Source organism: Ostrinia furnacalis, unplaced genomic scaffold (genome assembly GCF_004193835.3).
Source record: "Ostrinia furnacalis isolate ACB-3 unplaced genomic scaffold, ASM419383v2 OfSCF1632, whole genome shotgun sequence".
NCBI lineage: Eukaryota > Metazoa > Arthropoda > Insecta > Lepidoptera > Crambidae > Ostrinia > Ostrinia furnacalis.
In genome coordinates, this window is record NW_021131871.1 from 253219 (window position 1) to 271602 (window position 18384).

The 18384-nt window shown below is 34.8% G+C and overlaps 1 protein-coding gene across 4 annotated transcripts in view; it reads right to left on the bottom strand.

Moving 5' to 3' along the window:
• The window catches only part of Rbfox1 (RNA-binding Fox protein 1), a 64188-nt gene extending 46412 nt beyond the window's left edge, over positions 1-17776 (bottom strand). The window contains exons 1-2 of one of the 4 annotated variants that reach the window (XM_028304991.1): positions 17313-17776; positions 310-354 (exon numbers count right to left, since the gene is read on the bottom strand). In XM_028304991.1, the coding sequence (XP_028160792.1) occupies positions 310-354; positions 17313-17324 (57 nt within the window). In that variant the 5' untranslated portion in view covers positions 17325-17776. The remainder of the gene's footprint in view (positions 1-309; positions 355-17312) is intronic. The other 3 variants (XM_028304987.1, XM_028304988.1, XM_028304989.1) reach the window with 3 other exon arrangements.
• Between the last annotated feature and the right edge of the window lie 608 nt (positions 17777-18384).

The following is an 18384-nucleotide window of genomic DNA, read 5'->3' on the forward strand; positions in this document are numbered from 1 at the left end:
TTTTATTTTTCTCTTTGAGCTAAACTTTTTAGATTTCGTGGAAACTTTTGAACGTGTCTTGACTATTGACGCATATGAGTAACAAAGAAAATTATCTAACCATGAATGGCACGATCTGAGACTAGTCCAGCAAGAGACATTAACAATCAGCATCATCTACATGTATCACATTAATAATTGCATTTGCAGGCATGTTAAAATGAATGAGATCATTTTTACGAAGATAACAGCTGGTGGTCATTCATACATGTGAAGCTAGTATGATGTGGTTTATAGCATACACATGCTGAAAAAGTAAACGATAAATACCAGTAGGGTTGGTGTTCCTGTATCGATGACATTGCCGTTACTCACCTGTAACAAACACAAAAAAAAATAATAAGTACCTATTTCTTTCATTAATTTTAGTTTATTTGTAGTTAGGTATAATTAATTAAACCTAGGCTGAGTTGCGCCACCTTATTTTAACTGTAACAATAACATTAACCGGTGCTTTTTGTATGGAGTTTGACAGATTTTTGACGTTTGTCAAAGTTAAAGTAAGATGGTGCAACTTTCCCTAAGAAATCACAATAAACGTCAACATACTGAAATTCCAAATAACATTATTAGCTTGTTGAAAAGAAATGCACAAGCGTGCGTCTTGTCATGAGAATATGTGTAGTGATAGTTTATCGAGTCGAGTCAAGGAAAATTGAATGATTTATGTGAATTATTTTAACTGCACACGCAAACTTAATATAACCCGCTGGCAAATTCTGAGTAAACATGTAAATTGGATCGCTTTTATTACAACTCGTGTGTTAATGTGTGTAGCGGTGGCGATGTCACGCGTGCGTGCGGGAGCGTGTTGCGTCCAAGATAAATGGCAGAGGATCTGTGACAGCCGTCAGCGGATTGCATTAGGGCTGGTACCGGACGCCCGCGGCCGCCAGACAGCGTAAGGTGACGCACTAATGTTGTCACTCTGTCACGGATTGCAATTAACGCGGGTCGTCCCCATTAAGCTACATACTCGTATTTACAGTAGCTGAATGTTGTACGATTGAAAGAGCAATCCGAAAAATCTCACCCTTGTCACTCACCCATTACGTATTAAAAGGGAATTGTATTGTATTTTTTGTTTCGCAGCGAATCATCCCTTTTGTGAGCCCTAGAATCATGTACTCAACAAAACATTTTATAGTGTTTTTATGAGTTCCCAGGGGTGATATACTGCTATAATGTTTAATTTATGGTTGTGTGTGTTTTAACACAAGAACGTCGCATTGTAGTAAATGTCCTATTTTTTGTCCGTTTTGTCTCTGGAGAGACATTGTCTTGTCCTTTTCTTAACACAAGGGATTGGGTATAAGTACCAATTTTTGGACTTTAAGAAAATTGTACTCTATACTTATTCTATTGTTACCAACAACAAAGCATTTCTATTAAATTTTGTTACTATGAGCAGACGCTCATGTCTACTCAACAATAGACATTTTGTTAGAAGATTTCACAGTATTTTGTTTAAAATATTTCAGAAAAGGAAGACACTAGTTAAACACCAAAATTGGATGTTGATTATGGTTACAAAATTATTCAATAATTATAATCTAATGTCTATTGTAGGTACATTTATGCACAGAGTAGCTACTGGTCTTCAAACTTACGAAGCACAGCACAACGGGTTTCGTAGTAGGTATCTAAACAATCTACGGCAACTTAAATGATAGGTAGGTAATATTAGTTAACTCGATATAAAAAAAATCATCCTGGGTTTCGCTTGCCCATAATGATACAGCCAATAAGATGCACCGAGCCGTAGTACGGAGGCACGATGGTCGCCGACCGCGCTGCGATCGCGAAGCGAACATCGGCGCCGCTGGCACGCAGCCAAATATTTTTCATGTGCCGCGCCCGCCACCGGGATAAGTCGCCCTATTCACCTGAATCGGTACCCGTTTAAATCTGACCGCGATCGCGATGCATAGTGAAGAGCTCAACTAAAATTTCAATAGTATCATTTATTTATAAGCTCAGCTTAATAGCAAACGAAAAGAACAATAGAAGATTTATTTTCCATATTGTTTGCTTACATTTAATCATTAACTGTCAAAGTAGCTCCTCAGCATCCTCAACCAACGACTTAATGTGATTGTACCCGTAATGTTTACTCGTCTAATTAACAAGCTAATTATCGGTCACGAGTAAACTATGACGCGTCACAAGGGTCACTTGGGGCAGTTATAATTAAGATAGGACTAGTAAATGACATTATTATCAGTGACCAATGTCTCTTGCAGTAATTCTCAGTAAAGGTATTAATAGGTAGTTTCATAGGCGTAAAATCAGTCGGTAGACGAAAGTCAAGGGACATCGGACTGGAAAATATCATAGCGTGTTGTTTTTGTATTTTCTACTTGTTAAAGAAAACATTAGTCAGCGTTAAAACATTTAAATAATTAAATCGAAAAACAATGTTGTTAAATGTTTGTAAATATTATTATCATTTATTAATAGTCGGTCATCCAAATCAATTTTATAAGTAGTTTTTTCCCTAACAACATTGTTTAGTCTCTGATCTTAGATACGTCAGTTACTTTACATTCAGTAAAATGGAAATATTTCTACCAATCGAATATTCGTAGCAATACATTAAGACTTGAACAAAAAAGTTAGCACTAGAACGATTTTTTACACAGTTGCTGCGTTTGTTTGCCAATAAATCGCAGAATTTACAATATATGGTTGGATATTACATTATACATACTCGTAGAACTCCATCTACTGAAAAATGTAAACAAACTTAACGTTACGACGTCAGACGAACCTTATTTACGATTATACTCGTAACGTGTCTGGTTCGTTAATTAAAGAATGTCAGATTGCAATAAGTTTTCCATTTTTAAATAACATTCCTGTTTACGCAGTCTTGGGAACTCTCCGCTCGAATTCGCACCCTACTGAATAAACAGCTGCATCCATTCCATGCGTCACAAAAAATATCCTACCTACTCAAACAGTCGTAATATTTCATGTTCAACATTTGTACGCGGCAGCAACAAAGAAGCGAATAACTCACATCAGGCTCCTAGTTAAACTAACTGAGCCGATTTGGAATCCAATATGCAATACATCTCCCTTAGATTCCCTATCGGCAAAATAGGCCCAACCCTTTGACGCAGGAAAGCTATAATTATGACCACAAGTCACGCTGATCAAACGCAAACGTATACAATAACTACTGCTGTGATTGGGTGGCGTGTGTTCTAAAGCAATCACAGCCACAGTAATATTATAACAGTTCAATCTGATAATCCATGAAGTATCAATGGATTAGAATTAATAGACACGAATTATCTATAGTACACATCTCTATGTTATTAGCTTTTAATTACTGCTGAGGCTGACCTCTAAAATAACGACTGGAACATTAATATTGTGTAGCATAAACAAATAAATTAACTGCACGTTACACTTCTTATCAAGAAATGAAAGGATGTTTATAAAAATAACAAATAAATCAATACAAGAGAAAGTGATAACTTCAAGACGTTATCTATTAAGACAGAACAGTCATATGATTAAGTTCATTGTAACTGTTTGTGTAATGAAGTCCACTTTCCATTGCTCGCTCCATTGCTTGCGTGTTGCTGCGATCGTACAAAGTGAAAAATAGGGGCCGCAAATGGAGGCGTTACGACCAACTCAACCACTTGCTCGCAACTGGTTCGCCTTCACATACCAAATGACTAGGAGATCTACTATATTTCTAGTATACGTCATGATAATATTACATCAATATAATATTCTTACAAATACCTCACTTTATAGCTGCCGCAGTGCCATTATACTTAATTAGGCTGTTGTTAGTAAGCGATGTAATATCTCATTTAAAGATTAGAGGAATGTAATATGATTTAACAGCATTAACTGCTCATTTCTAATTACCATTTTATACATTTAAGTAATTATAAGAACATTAAAATGCATGTTAATGACATTCACAGACAAACAAGTTAATGACACTATCTACAGATAGGTATTTACAACCAAAGTGCGTCAACGACAAGGGTTTAATGGATAAATAATATGGCCCACACAGGCATACATTTATGTGTCTTGCCCTGCACTGCTAGTTAAAAAGTATCATTCACGGCGGAATAAACAAAAGCGAATACTAACAGACTGGAGTTCATTCAAGGCCCATGAGTATGGAAACATTGAAAACGCTTCCTTTCACTACGAAGTTTTTTGAAGCGAACTCGGTCGAGCGTACGGATGCAATCAAAGCTCGCTACCAGTGAGTGCACAAGCTCTATCAAACACGGTTAACAAGGGGCTAGCCATGAACTACAAACACAAACCAAACTTATTTAATCAGCGCAGTATCGATAGATAGATGGTTATTCATTTGTCGTTACAATAGATACTAATACGAGTATCATCGAAGAAACAAAGGTTAAGCGACAGACAGCAAATACCTTCATTAAATTACTCGTCATTAGCTATTGTGATTGTGAAACGTATGACGGTTACAAAGAATAGCAATCCTATAGATAAGCGTGACCTCGTTATCGGTTATAAACACGCAACCCACGAGTCAATAATCGCCGAGATACAGGAAGGAGTTTACAGCTCTTTACAATAAACAGATCAATACCAAACATGGCAATGCAGGGACGTACCCTTTTGCTATTTACAGCGTCGCCGTACCTGGTCTCTATTAACACGTAGTCCCAAGGGTCCATGAGCAATAAAAAAATTACACCAGAACCGTTAGACGACAGGCATTTCATTGCAGGCTTTCACGAAAGCTACGTATTTTAGGGCCAATTTATGGGCATCATTGTCCACTAGTCTCTACCTCACTGCCTGCAAAATAACCTTCAAAAGAGAGCTTTATAATCTCGGTTTGGTTTGGTCTTTCTTTTGTTTGTCGGGTTTCTACCCGACCGAAATGCTACCTAGAACCTCTGAAATAAGTACTCCATGCAATAAAACGCCGTAAAATCAAATGTTCAAAGAATTACAAAAGTAATTTACCGTATCTAGCAAGCATCCTGTACCCAATTTAAATTAATTAATAAATATCATTTATTTTGTAGGGTCCATGACTTATAAAGAATTCATTTAGAGATCGCCATTAAAAAGTTTGCGCATAAACTCGGCAGTTAATTACAGCTTCTGCTGAAAATTATTAGTACATAATTGATTCTTCATAAATCCTTAAAAAGTAGAAAAATCACATTTCATTTCATTCACTCATTAATAATGAGTAATTATTACGAATTCTGGAAAGTCGTTCGGGTTATTAAATGCGCGAAAACTTCACAAACACGAAAAGCTAATGGACTCTTTAGTTAAAACGAACTTACAACGCAATTTACCCAGGCAACTTACTAGCAAGTAAGTAAAGAGAAAACGCATATAACGAGCTCTGTAAAACGCCAGAGCTTTTATTGCATAAGCTCGCGCAAGGAGCTTGCCAACTTGGTGTCCGCCAAACGCAGCGCAGCGTGTTAGATATTCCTATCTAACGCAAACTATAATAACCTATTAGAATTTCGACACAGAGATAATGACGGTTTGTAAACTAACTACCGTTCGGCGAGCGAGGAGATTTAAGGCCAATGTTGATTCTGTAGTCTTTCGTTATTAATCATCGCACAGTGACGCAACTTAAAGTAACAGTTCATGTCATAAATTAAGCTCCGTGAAGGAATGATGCGATTTACAAATAAGATTTAATAGATATTTAGGACATACTAGTTGCGATACAACTAGATATTCATTCCAATATACAATCTATAAGTCTATAGAAAGATTTTCGGAATCGAATTCACGCTATCTTTAAAATAAAAAATAATCTTTTGTCACTGTCAAGACTTTAGACTAACTAGTTTTACAGGATGAAACAATCCTGGAATCAAAATGTCTGGCTGCAAGCTGTCTGCCATGGGGGATGCTTACATGCATTACAACTATCAGGAACTTCCAGAACATATCCCGCGATCCTACGTACTTTACAAATACAGCATAGTAAATCATCTAGTTTGACAGACAACACCCGCACCCTTTCGTAGTTCTTTTATCTTTATTTACGAATACGAGGAAAATTGAATCATTGATTTCACTGGATTTATCGCGCATTTCTAAAATACGATAAGTGACATACATACATTACACCCACTTATCTTGTCTAACGAGATTTTTATACTACTTATTTATACTTCTTAGAAAGAAGTACCAACGTATCGCAGTTAAAAGAAATGGGAAATGTATGATCATGATTTATTTGCGTAATAACTTGAAAATTTATGTTTTGTGTCGTACGACGGACAATATTGTTCTTGGTTGTTTTTATTATATTCAAGCTTGATGGCAAAATATTTCAACGGTTCTTAACCTCAGTAGTAAAATTATTTTTTATATGACTACTAAAAATTAGAAGTTGGCACAAGAAGCCATACTCAAAATATTGGTTACTACACCTATATTAAATTGACGGAGGAAATGTAAATCATATGTAATAGCATTCAAGTCGACGACATTCGTCTGATACGACAGCATTTAACTCGGTATCTGCGAGTTTTGCTGGAATGTAGCCAATTTGTCCAAAACATTTTTGTCAAGATACTGCGTGCATAGGAGGAAAATATTAGAGACAGATGTTATTATTCACTTTAACCGTTCAATGTTTATCTGGACGTTAGAAACAACGCCGATCAGATCACTAGATTAGATTAAGAATTAAATGCCAGCCACAAACAGGTGAAATCTGCATTTCTTGTGTGAAAATCTCTAAAACATGAGCGTCATGCAGATGTATTGCACTAACGTATTTTTTTCCAACAAGTAAGAATATGCTAATCAACACTGCGTTCATGTGCGCTAAGTAACGCAACAGATCAATGTGCATCGAACTCAATGAAGATAAACTCTTCATTGAATCCGCGAAAAGAAAATACAAAAGAATTCAACTACCTACGAAAATATTGGCTCAACCTATTTTAGTCTACTGTCTATTTTATGTGTTTTACACAAAAATGCACATTGTAATACAAAGGTTTTTTTTTGTTTTTGACTTTTTAGCCCTCCCTCAGAGCATCATCCTTTGTATTTGATTTTTTTTTTACTTGAATATAACTTAGCTTCTGACCGCACTGGCACATCCATTTGGACCCATCGATTACAATAATCATAAGAAAACAGGAATAACTGTTTAAACAACAGCTAACAGAACAATTTTAGAATAGCGGAAAATTAAACCACACGATAAGTATCAGATACTATGCCAGCAAATATTTGTAGGAGGTTTGTCAGACACGATGTTGCTTTAAGGTACCAATTTAATAAATTGTATTTACCACTCTTCGTACCATTCTTGCGAATAAAGTTGTTGATTCTATTCATTCAAACAAACTTTATATGCATAGTTATCTGTGGAAACTTAATTGATTTATGTGTTTTTACTGTATCTTATTAAATTAGGTATATTGTAACTGTACGTTTCCCAAATATAAAAAAGATTACTTGTAATTATAATTATATAATCCTGAAAGTATGTCCAATATTCATCAGTGGAATCTTTATGAGAAAATAACTCTGTTGATAGATGTCTGTCAACAAAAGCTTACGAGACAAATGAACTGCCTGCTGCTTGTCGCTACGAGTAAAAATAGGTACCTACATAATATGTATGTAGTAACATTAATCTGTAAATAAACACAAAGAAGGTAACTTTCAAATTAAACTTTCAAAGTAGTCGTAAGTAGTTGTTAGAATACAAGCCGTTATTTTAGATTAACGTGAGGTACCATTTAGTTACATTCAGTCCCATTTCAGAGTGAATGATTACAGTCGCAGCTGTTTCCACTTTTCCGGCGAGTGTTCGCGAGCAGTAAATAACGCGACCCTAACACAATAGGTAGGCAACTGAAGGGAAATGAGACCGCAGGTTTAATTGTAAAACGCGAGCAGCACTGACTTCAAATTTCTTCTTGTGTACTAAGAGACGCTGTCGCAAGGAGTTTAAGAATTGGTACTTTTTAGCCTGCTTAGGTATTCGCAATAATTCGCATAAACAATTCCGCTATTGGTAGCTTTCAACGTAATATCTTTAAATAACTTAGTTACAACCGGGTCGACTACAATTTCCCAAAGGTATTTCACAACTACATAAATATGACCTAAAAACCAACAAAGGTCTCAGTTAGATGTGATCTTGACCTGTTATTGTATTATAAAAGGACATTTTGCGTCATTTTACGAGATAATTAACATTGTTATTTAATATTTCTCCGTGAAACAAAGATTCTCAGTCTTCTACATTAAAATATCATTAATTTTCCATCCAACGAGGCACATGTTGTTATAACTGAATACATCTCAATTCGATTTCCTTAATTTTACCGAGACAAGCCTACATTTTAGCAACAAAATTACAACATAAACGTATTACAATTTTGAATTTACCTTTGATAAAGCTTCGGTCGGACATGAATATGAGTGAAGCGAGGGGAAATCTCCTCGAATGATGTTCGTTCAGTGATGGAATCAATCAAATTCATTAAGCAATTAAGCATAGTTAATTACGGAGATCAACATTATAATTTAGGTATGTACCTCAAACATACCTTGCTCATTTATCTGGGGTTCGGTATATTTAACAAGGACTTTGGCATCAAGTGTCTGTGCGTCCAATCGATCTAGCTAAACTGCTTCAACATTTCGAAAAATGGACGTCACGAACTCAGCGTAGCTTCGCTTACGGAAAAAAGGGGATTTGATGAAATCATTATTAATGGAGCTATGAGTAAAATAATATTATGTTTTTCATTTCATACAGGTTTCCAAGAAACATTACGTTTTGTATGACATTTATAGGATAGACAAGAGATACTACCATTAAAAATATTAACTTTAAAATTATATTACCTACCATTGTTTGGAGGTATTGTATAATATAATGTATTTCTGGCAGTGATGTCTCTGATAAATGAGATCTCTCTCATACAACACTGCGCTGCAGAAGATATACAGACTGTTTTAAGTTTACGGTACATCGTAATTTAATGTAGGTATCTGTAATTTATGATAATATCGGGTTGCCACAATATGAGTATGTATTTAGCCCCTCGAGTATGTAGTTCCAAAATAATAAAAAAAAGAAATGACCAAACCACATCGAAATAACAAGGATTCAACAGTAAAGCATCAATGTGTTACCACTTAATTAATACAACTTCGTGATTAGTCACATCAAATGAGACGATTGAAATTAATATAAATATTACGTTATTTATATTAGTTTAATTTGCCGCAGCAGCCAGCCAAAAAGTCAAGGATCACGAGAAGTGTGTAGAGGTCAATGTCAAACGCAAAGTAGACATAAAAAGAGAATAGTTCCGAATGTGAATTGTTTTATTTACTACTAGGAATTAATTACCTAATATACTAAAATACGATAACTGCATGTTTTGGGGAAGTTTTAGAAAAGAAAGAAAAGAAAAAAGAAGAAAGGAGAAGAATTTAGTGTGTGTGTTTAGAGAGTTTAACCACAAAACAGATATAATCCTTAGGAACAGTAATGACCTAATATGATCTAACCTATGATTGTATGTATTTAAATACAGGATGGTCCACGCTAGACGGATATATTTTTTAGAAATCTCATATTCATACAAAATTTAAAACAAATTTCTATACTATTTTACTATGTGGTAATAATAAAAAGTCATTACGAATAAAACTAGACGGAGATTCAATGATGTGCTCAGCACGGCACGGCGCGGCGGGATGGGAGGAGCGGAAGCCTATTTGCCATCGCGGCGAACACTGTTTATTCTCACGGGAGCTCTAGAAATACACGGTTCCGTTAGTTGTCAGATACAAAAGCATAAGGGCTTCGCTATAACTTATACCATGTAACCCTGGCATCTATGTAAACAAACAAAGGACATTAGATCTTTCGATATGTTACGATTCAACATTGATCTGCAACATTTACCATTATTTAAAGCGCTCTTAGTTAGCGCTTTCAGGCTGCACCTCTTATATCTGAGTATTATCTACATTGTTTTCATTCAAACAAAGTATGAGCATTGTCAGTGGAAGCTATGGTCTGTTTTCAGCCAAACATTCATCAGTCATAAATAAATAATCATTGTAACAAAAAGCTATTAAAGTTTAACTCACACTTAAACGAGCATACCACGGCACTAATAAGACCTACTTATTAACGCGGGCCTCGGGTTAAGGGCACAAAGGGTGCGCAAATAAATTTCCTGTTTCTCCGTTAAACTTTCAAATGAGCGAAATAAGTAAGTCATTAACAGGTCCAACAAGGCAAGGTTGGGTGTACAGCGAACATTAAATTAATTTGTAATTTTCTCGACGCGCGTCAACAGTAAGCCTATAGCTAGCTATTAAAACCATTTGGCACCTAAAAGCCGAATTAGGTACTACTAGTAGTTGGTTTTACAGTCGTGGTCAACTAATTAGGGACGTTATATGACTAAAACACAAGACCGTCTCTCCAGTCCGAAAAAAAAATCTTCACGAGGCTTTGTAGCTTGTGCCTATTAATAACAAGTAATTTGGCTAGTATTCTAAATATTTAAAGGCCAGAAAAGAAACTAGCTAGTTGCGATCAATATTTTTAAAATAAATAAATCATTGCCACCTACACATTTATTGACCTAGGGATGGACAACTAATTAGGGACACGTAACACTTTCACTGTAAATGTAAATAAATTGGGAATTATTTAAGTGGTTTTTATTGGCCTCTTCCTTCTAGGCATACTTTCTGTGGTTTCATGATTTTGAAATAAGCCACTGCATCGTAGATTCATGTTTTTGGAACATTTCAGATGATCTGCAATTTACCGGTATTGCCATCCACACTGATAAAGATTGATTATAACTTAGCGCATTGTTGCTTTTATTTCAGCCCATTACCTTTAATAATTTGATGAGTTTTTAACTCGCAAGATAAGAATATCGCTTTTCAAATTGACGCCAAAATTACAAATGAACAGAATAAAAGTTATTACTTTTATTTTTTTTAATTTAGAAGGAAAAACTTAAGCGTCCCTAATTAGGTGGCCAGACCGTCCGTACCATAATTACCGATTCATGTGATTTGATTAAGATTTTTATAAAGTTAGTAAGTTTTTTTTTGTTGTTATTGTATTCTGTTAAATAGAGTACTTGATAGTCAATATGTTTACAAAGTAACAGTCAGTAATATCGAATGAAGCTCACAATAATAGGATATGAACACTTAGTATTGCTTAGTATTCTATCTGTCCCTAATTAGTTGACCACGACTGTATGTGATAATAATTAAAACTTAATGATGACATTCTTAGTTGTCTTGGCACCTCCTCCCGTTGACTTTATCATGTCTCTCTAACAAACCTCTCAAAATGTATTTTCTTCTATGTTCATTATTTTATCATTTTCCAGGAAATGAAATTCCTGTAATGGAAATATGTAAAGTCCTACCTAAATTATTCCGTATCTTTTGAACTACCATACTTTTCTGAATCGTCGTTGGAGTTCCTCGTAACAACGAATACTAATTTGTCTAGTTAGTATTTTAATGCATAATAAACAATCGACAAGAAAGACGTAAAAATGTAGGTTTGGAAAAAATAAAATAAATGTTATTACGTGTTTATTTATAATTTTATACCGTTATATTATGTGAAAGAACATGGATTTTGTACCATTATGAAATAACACGTAGCAGTAGAAACAGAAATGTCGCAATTCTGTCAACGAGATTCTTTGGCTCGCGAGACGACAATAAAATATCACCAGAGAATTCAACCTAAATATCTTTAAGGGTAAGAAAATTAATTTTCAAAATGACACAAAATATGTATTTGTTTTATTTAAAATTAGACCTGAAATTAAAAATACAATCGCTATCAAGACATGTAGTAGGGTACTGTTACTGCACCGTACTGTTATAATAACATGGTACAGTGCAGTGTGCGTACTGCAAATGGTGAACGTTCTGTCGATCAGTGAAGTAATTGAAACCCACTAGGATGTCACACAATACGCACGGATAAACAACACAGCGACCCGATAAGTTCCGCCTGCTTCGCTCATCATAAACGAAAACAACCACAAGTTACCGTCTGAATGAAAATTATGAATGATGAAGTGTGTTATCCTCGTCCTGCGCCAGAAAACAGATGATAAATTAATGGACAACGGCTAATTAGTGGCAATTATAAGGATACGCTTTCTCTTCCTTATTTTCCGAGTTTTCCGACTCGAATAACGACAACAACAAAAATAAAGTAATCCTTATTATTTGGTTTATTCACTAAGATATCTCTGTATATCTGTAATTATATTTTACTTTGTGATGTTTTTAATGAGTTACATTAATTGAGTAGGACTTCATTATTGTCATTTGGATTCATCAGAATTAATTTGATAGAGTTCTGCTGTCTAACTTTTTTTTTTAATTACACCTAAGAATTATTATATTCGCTCACCCTGGGATGCTGCCGTTAGCGAGTGACGGATGGCTCCGATAAATCGATAATGTTTTGCGTTAAAGACATATTGTCTAGTTCCTGTAAGTAGGTAACATATCGTTTTCATCCGATTTATTTTGCTTTTGAAACAAAGGCATAGGTAACTAAAACAAATAAATGAAGTTTAAGCACTAAACATTGCCTGGCATTACCATACCAATAAAAGTTATCCGAGATTAATTTAGGTACAATGCTGATTTTAAATCCTAGAGTTAAATAATTTATATTCCAGAGGGATACCCGATAATCAATCGCTATGAATATATAATAACGAAATCGATACTCGCGGCTAAAATGTTATATTTTATTACCTCTAATTAGCTGAAATAAAATATTTATAAAAATACCTACTAGTAAGTAGTACCGAACTATTAATCAATAACAAGGATTATCTCAGGAATCCCTATTAACATTGAGTACCTACTTTTATTCCAGAAATTAAGATTCGGCAAGTAGGTATCGCTCTTCTTTGAGTGTCCAATCCAAAATCCATCCAGCCGAGGGTTAACTTAAGGGCCTTATTATATCCAATAAAATTGATAGCACCATTCTGCCTTTCAATATAGTTGAACCATATCGGACGACGGTTATGAAACCGTCGTTTAAACTGGGACTGGACTGTTTTGCTTTACGCAGCTCTCGTGTTCGATGCCCGCTACCTGGGTGTACGCGTACAATGTTTTTTTAGGAGCAGGTAGACGAACCCAAGGCTGCGAATGTATCCGTGAACTCGAAATGTGAACAAAGGGCGGTATGCGAATAATTTGTCCTTATTACCATCTCTGGTCGGCGCGGCCGACGTGCAAGTTCACCTTGAGAAATGAACGGGTTCCTTAATATCCCCTACAAACAAGCACCCGCCCCGTGGCGCTGCACAGCCCAAATATGAACGAGGGAGGGTGGTTTATTACATTTTGAAAAACATCAGGGATATAAGCGAACGTCAGACATCTCCGGCAAGATTGAAATTCTATTATGATAAAATACTGACGGCGTTGAAGTTTTATTACTTATTTGTTCTGTGATGGATTAAGTAAGCTGTTTAGCTGTATACTCCACTAAATTATTATTTTCTTTGTTTACTTTAATAAGTTACCTATAATAGTAGGTATGATTAATGCTTTGTGCTAAAATGAAATGATAATAATTACATAACTTAGTAGAAGACCTGTGCCTCTACCCAATCAAAGCTAGTTGATTGACTACTCAATAACTATAGATGTAAAACATTTCTGGTTGCAATGAACTGTTTACAACTGTACAGAAATTAGTACAATTCCTGAGTGTCATCAACTTTTCAACTGGGCAATGTCTACCCACACTCAGTTCGCAAGGTCGGTATGAGTCTTTTACGGTCCAAAAACACGCGGCCGGAACGCGGCAAAGGACTGTAAGGTATGATAAGAAATATGGAATATTATAAGTTATTACATCTTTAGCCAAAGATCTTGCTTATCATGAAAGACACATTTTGAAGGGATGCATCTTAATCTTAAACAGTTTTAGACTAATTATTAATCTATACTAATATAAATGCGAAAGTAACTCTGTCTGTCTGTGTCTTGCTTTCACGCCTAAACCACTGAACAGATTTTGATGAAATTTGGTATAAAGATAGTTTGAATCCCGGGAAAGGACATAAGATAGTTTTTATCCCGGTTTTTGAAACAGGAACGCGCGCAATAAAGTTTTTCTGTGACAGACAAAATTCCACGCGGGCGAAGCCGCGGGCGGAAAGCTAGTTAATAATAATTAATGATATTGAGACATTGCAAAAACCATGTCCTGAATCTGAGAACAACTTTTATCTAATCTGTGCCGAAGACCATGTCCTGAATCTGAGAACAACTTTTATCTAATCTGTGCCGAAGACCAATTCTTTGGTATTATGTACCTACAGTCACGGAATGAAAAGGTTCGTCAGTTTTTAATTTGATTCCTTCAACGAATCGCGAGCACATATTATAGCCTGACCAGGAACATAAAAACCCTGGCATAGAGGCGCTTCAATTGCATTTGATAGTGCAACACTGAGTACAGTCGTACATGTGTTAAATTAATAGGCAAAATTTATGTATCAGGATTCAGGATTACGGGCTAATTTGATATTTTCATAAATGAACGAAAAATATTATTAAAGGTAACCTGGTTTAAATAAATTAAATGAAACCATCAATCGAGCTAGTAGGATTTATTTTATTATTCATCAATAATCAAATTCAGAACTTTAATATTCAACTGCAATGTCTGCTCATGAACGCTTCAAACTCGGTACTTCTTTCCCAATTCCATAAAATTCAAAACTTAGAAATTAACAAAATACTTTAAAATGGATAGTTGAAACAGACTACAGCTAATTTTCATAGTGGACTGTACTATACGATAAACATGTCAGTCAATTTGACAACCTTTGTCGGAAACATTATTCAATGAAAATATTGTCCGAACCCTTAGTATTTCTCTTCGACAAATACATTAACACACCGTGAACCACTTTTCTTTCACGACTATAAAAATATTTTAGCAATTTAATTCACAAAATCAATTGCACACATTTAAAATAAAGTTTGTTTACACTTTGACAACAATAGACTGACATGCAAGGTGACATGTCAATGAAGTTTTCAGTTACTGTTGCCATTAAAAGAAATTAGTACCATTAGTTTTCCGCAACATGGCGAGGGTTTTTATGTTCCTGGTCAGGCTATACCTTTTGAAACTATGTTACAGAATAATCTCGAGTTAGAGAAAATAATCTTTAACTGTTCGTCAGTAAAGTTCAAAATCATTCAGATCAAAGTTGTTTGACGATTTATCTTGTCAAGAAGATTATTATGATTGATAAACTAAAACCTTCTTATTGGTTCAACCTGCCATTATTATTTCTCTTAAATAAAAAAACCCATTGTCAATTGGTCAATGTCATCATTGCATTGCACTGATGGGATAGAAAAATAAACGAGCAAAACCTTATTCGTTAGCAAACGTCATATTTATTTAAATGTTAGCAGCACTGTTTCTTGCACTGTTATGTTGGCAGGTTTGACTCTTACAGTACCTAGTGCAAGCAAAAACCGACACTAAGGTGACGAACCTTTTCATTCCGCGACTGTACAAACACAAAATAACAATTACAAAGTAACAATTATTATTTAAATAAAAAAAAAATAAAGCAAAGAAACAATTATTGAAATAAATTAAAAAATTACAATAATTTGTTATTAACCGCTTGAGTCCCAGACGGCATTAATTAATGTCATAACAATTGATTATCTATTGTGTCTAGATTTGCGGGCCTTGAAGGATTAAAAAAAAATAAAGTTCCCATTATTGTGTGGAAATGGATTAACTACTCTCCATTATTTTGTTATAATAAGCGAAGTGATATTACAATACTTTAAATGTTCATTACAAAACTTTTTCAGTATGGTATAATGTATGTACCTAATGTTATTGATATTAATTAGTTAATTTCATAAATCATAATATTCTTTCTTAACGAAATGATAAATATTCGTGACAATTTGAAAATCCTTGCCGAACTAGTTTATTACTCCACTGTTTCCAGTAGACAAACCGATCGAAATAAAATGTTTTTGAAAACATACATTATTATTTTGAAATGAGTATTAGTGCTATTTAAATGGAGTAGGTACAGGTACTGAATTTATCTAAGACGAATGACAATGATAAAATATGACTGGTGAAATAATTGGTATGATTGATAATAGAAATAGATAATTATTTGTCTCAGCTCATAAATAATGTGAGTAACTAAAGTTTGAAGGTAAAGTTAAAGAAGATAATATTTCAGAATGTAGGTAAAGGTTAAAACTATTCTCACATATTATTTGACACTATTTAACACGTTATGAGATTTGTTGATGTTTTATAAAATTTATAAATTTATGTACTTGCAACATAAAACTTAAAGCATTGATTTAAAATATCATGATTTACAACAATAGCAATTATAATAATGAAGCTTCCCTGTGCACTACAGTTTCCCTTAGCACTGATAGTTTAAATCTGCAGAACTTATACCTACTTCATTGAATTAAAACCATTATTATGAATAAATCAGAAGTGAATTTGCATTATTGAATTTATATCAATATGGACACATAGGTTACTAGTCAATATCTATATATATAAAAGAAAGTCGTGTTAGTTACTCCACTTATAACTCAAGAACGGCTGATCCGATTTAGCTGAAAATTGTCAGGGAGGTAGTTTAGAGTCAGGAGAAGGACATAGGATACTTTTTATCCCGTTCGAAATTAAAAAATAAGTCTGCTTATGTATTGCCATTAAGGCGGAACAAAGTTCGCCGGGTCAGCTAGTAGTAAATAAAGCTGATTGGCTTGTTTTGACACCATTTACATTGACTTTTGTTTAAATTAGTAAATGATGAATGTGAATCACAGTATTCACACAGTTGCATGGTGATTTTAATCTGTGTTGTAGGTAACCCTGACAACCTCCTATAGTAGTGGCTGTCATTTGGATTTGGTACCTACTTTGTTTTCACTGTTCAATCGTCAAAAGTACAATATAAACTGAAGCTGAATATAATAACTCATGCAATGGTAAATTGTATTACAGGAGAATTAGGCGTAATAATAACGCCATGCGCCATTAATTTATTGTTCTCTGTTTCAAATGAGGAGTACAGGGTTATCTCTTGACATGTTGTCATGTCTGACTCTAAATATAAATTATTTACCATTACAAGACTTTGAGAGATAATAAGCGTATTTCTACTTACAGGATAATACATCCCCTGCGGCGGCAAAAAAAAGGCCCCTGATCCCCACAGCTTGCCGTTTGTATTTACTTTGTGTTGCACAAAAATACACTCCACGTACGCCCCTTGTTTGGGCGTTTTAACTTTCACAGCACTAACTTACTAAGTCGAGATAATCATGAGTGTTTAATGGTAATTACAATGACAATACTAAAAATAATCAAGATTGTAACTTTTAGGTTATGTAGTTGTAGCGCGGAGGAACGCGCTGTAGCACTGAAAGCGGTTGATGTCGATGTGCAACAACGAGCACGCGTGGCTACTCAACGAGTCGTTCGTGCAAATCGCTGCCTGTGTGACAAAGATAGATGATACTACTGAACGCGAGTCGGTCATTGAATAACGATGTGAGATATTTCTGTTTCACTCTCGCACATTACGAATAGCGACGGAAAGGCACGACATAGTCACACACACATTGATAAAAGCGTCAACCACGATGAATGTTTTCAACTTTTTATTAATCCTATTTTTTTCTAAATTTAATGCAGTGTCAATGAGACATGACTTTTATGGTACTTATTAATGTTGTTCAATAAGTATGTATATTAAAAATAACAATAAACTTTGTTTTTATCACTGAACAGTTTATTAATAAAAACATAAACAAAAAGCTTTATCGGCACACACAATTAACACACGTCAATTTAATATTTTGTCATTAGCATTATAGTCATAGTTAGTCCGGTAATGATTTACTCACAGTGCACGGATTTACTATATGATAACTTCAATGATAAGATAATTAAGCTAAATATTGTCTATTTTTTGCTACAATTTATTATTATTACCACACTGAATGAGACCATTAACTTGTCAAAATTCTATGTTGAACGGAACGGTAATAGAAAGAGAGAAGCTTCGTAGCGGTAGCGTCTTGTCATCTTGTGTTCTCTGTTCTCCCTTTGTTGTCTCTTTCATATTGCCGAGAATGGTTCGGATCAATGAATCGTTCCCGCCCGGGCCCCCCGATCCCAGCGTCATCCCAACAACCTCCGCGATCCGCGTTCCCTCTAAATTCGCATCTCCCTAC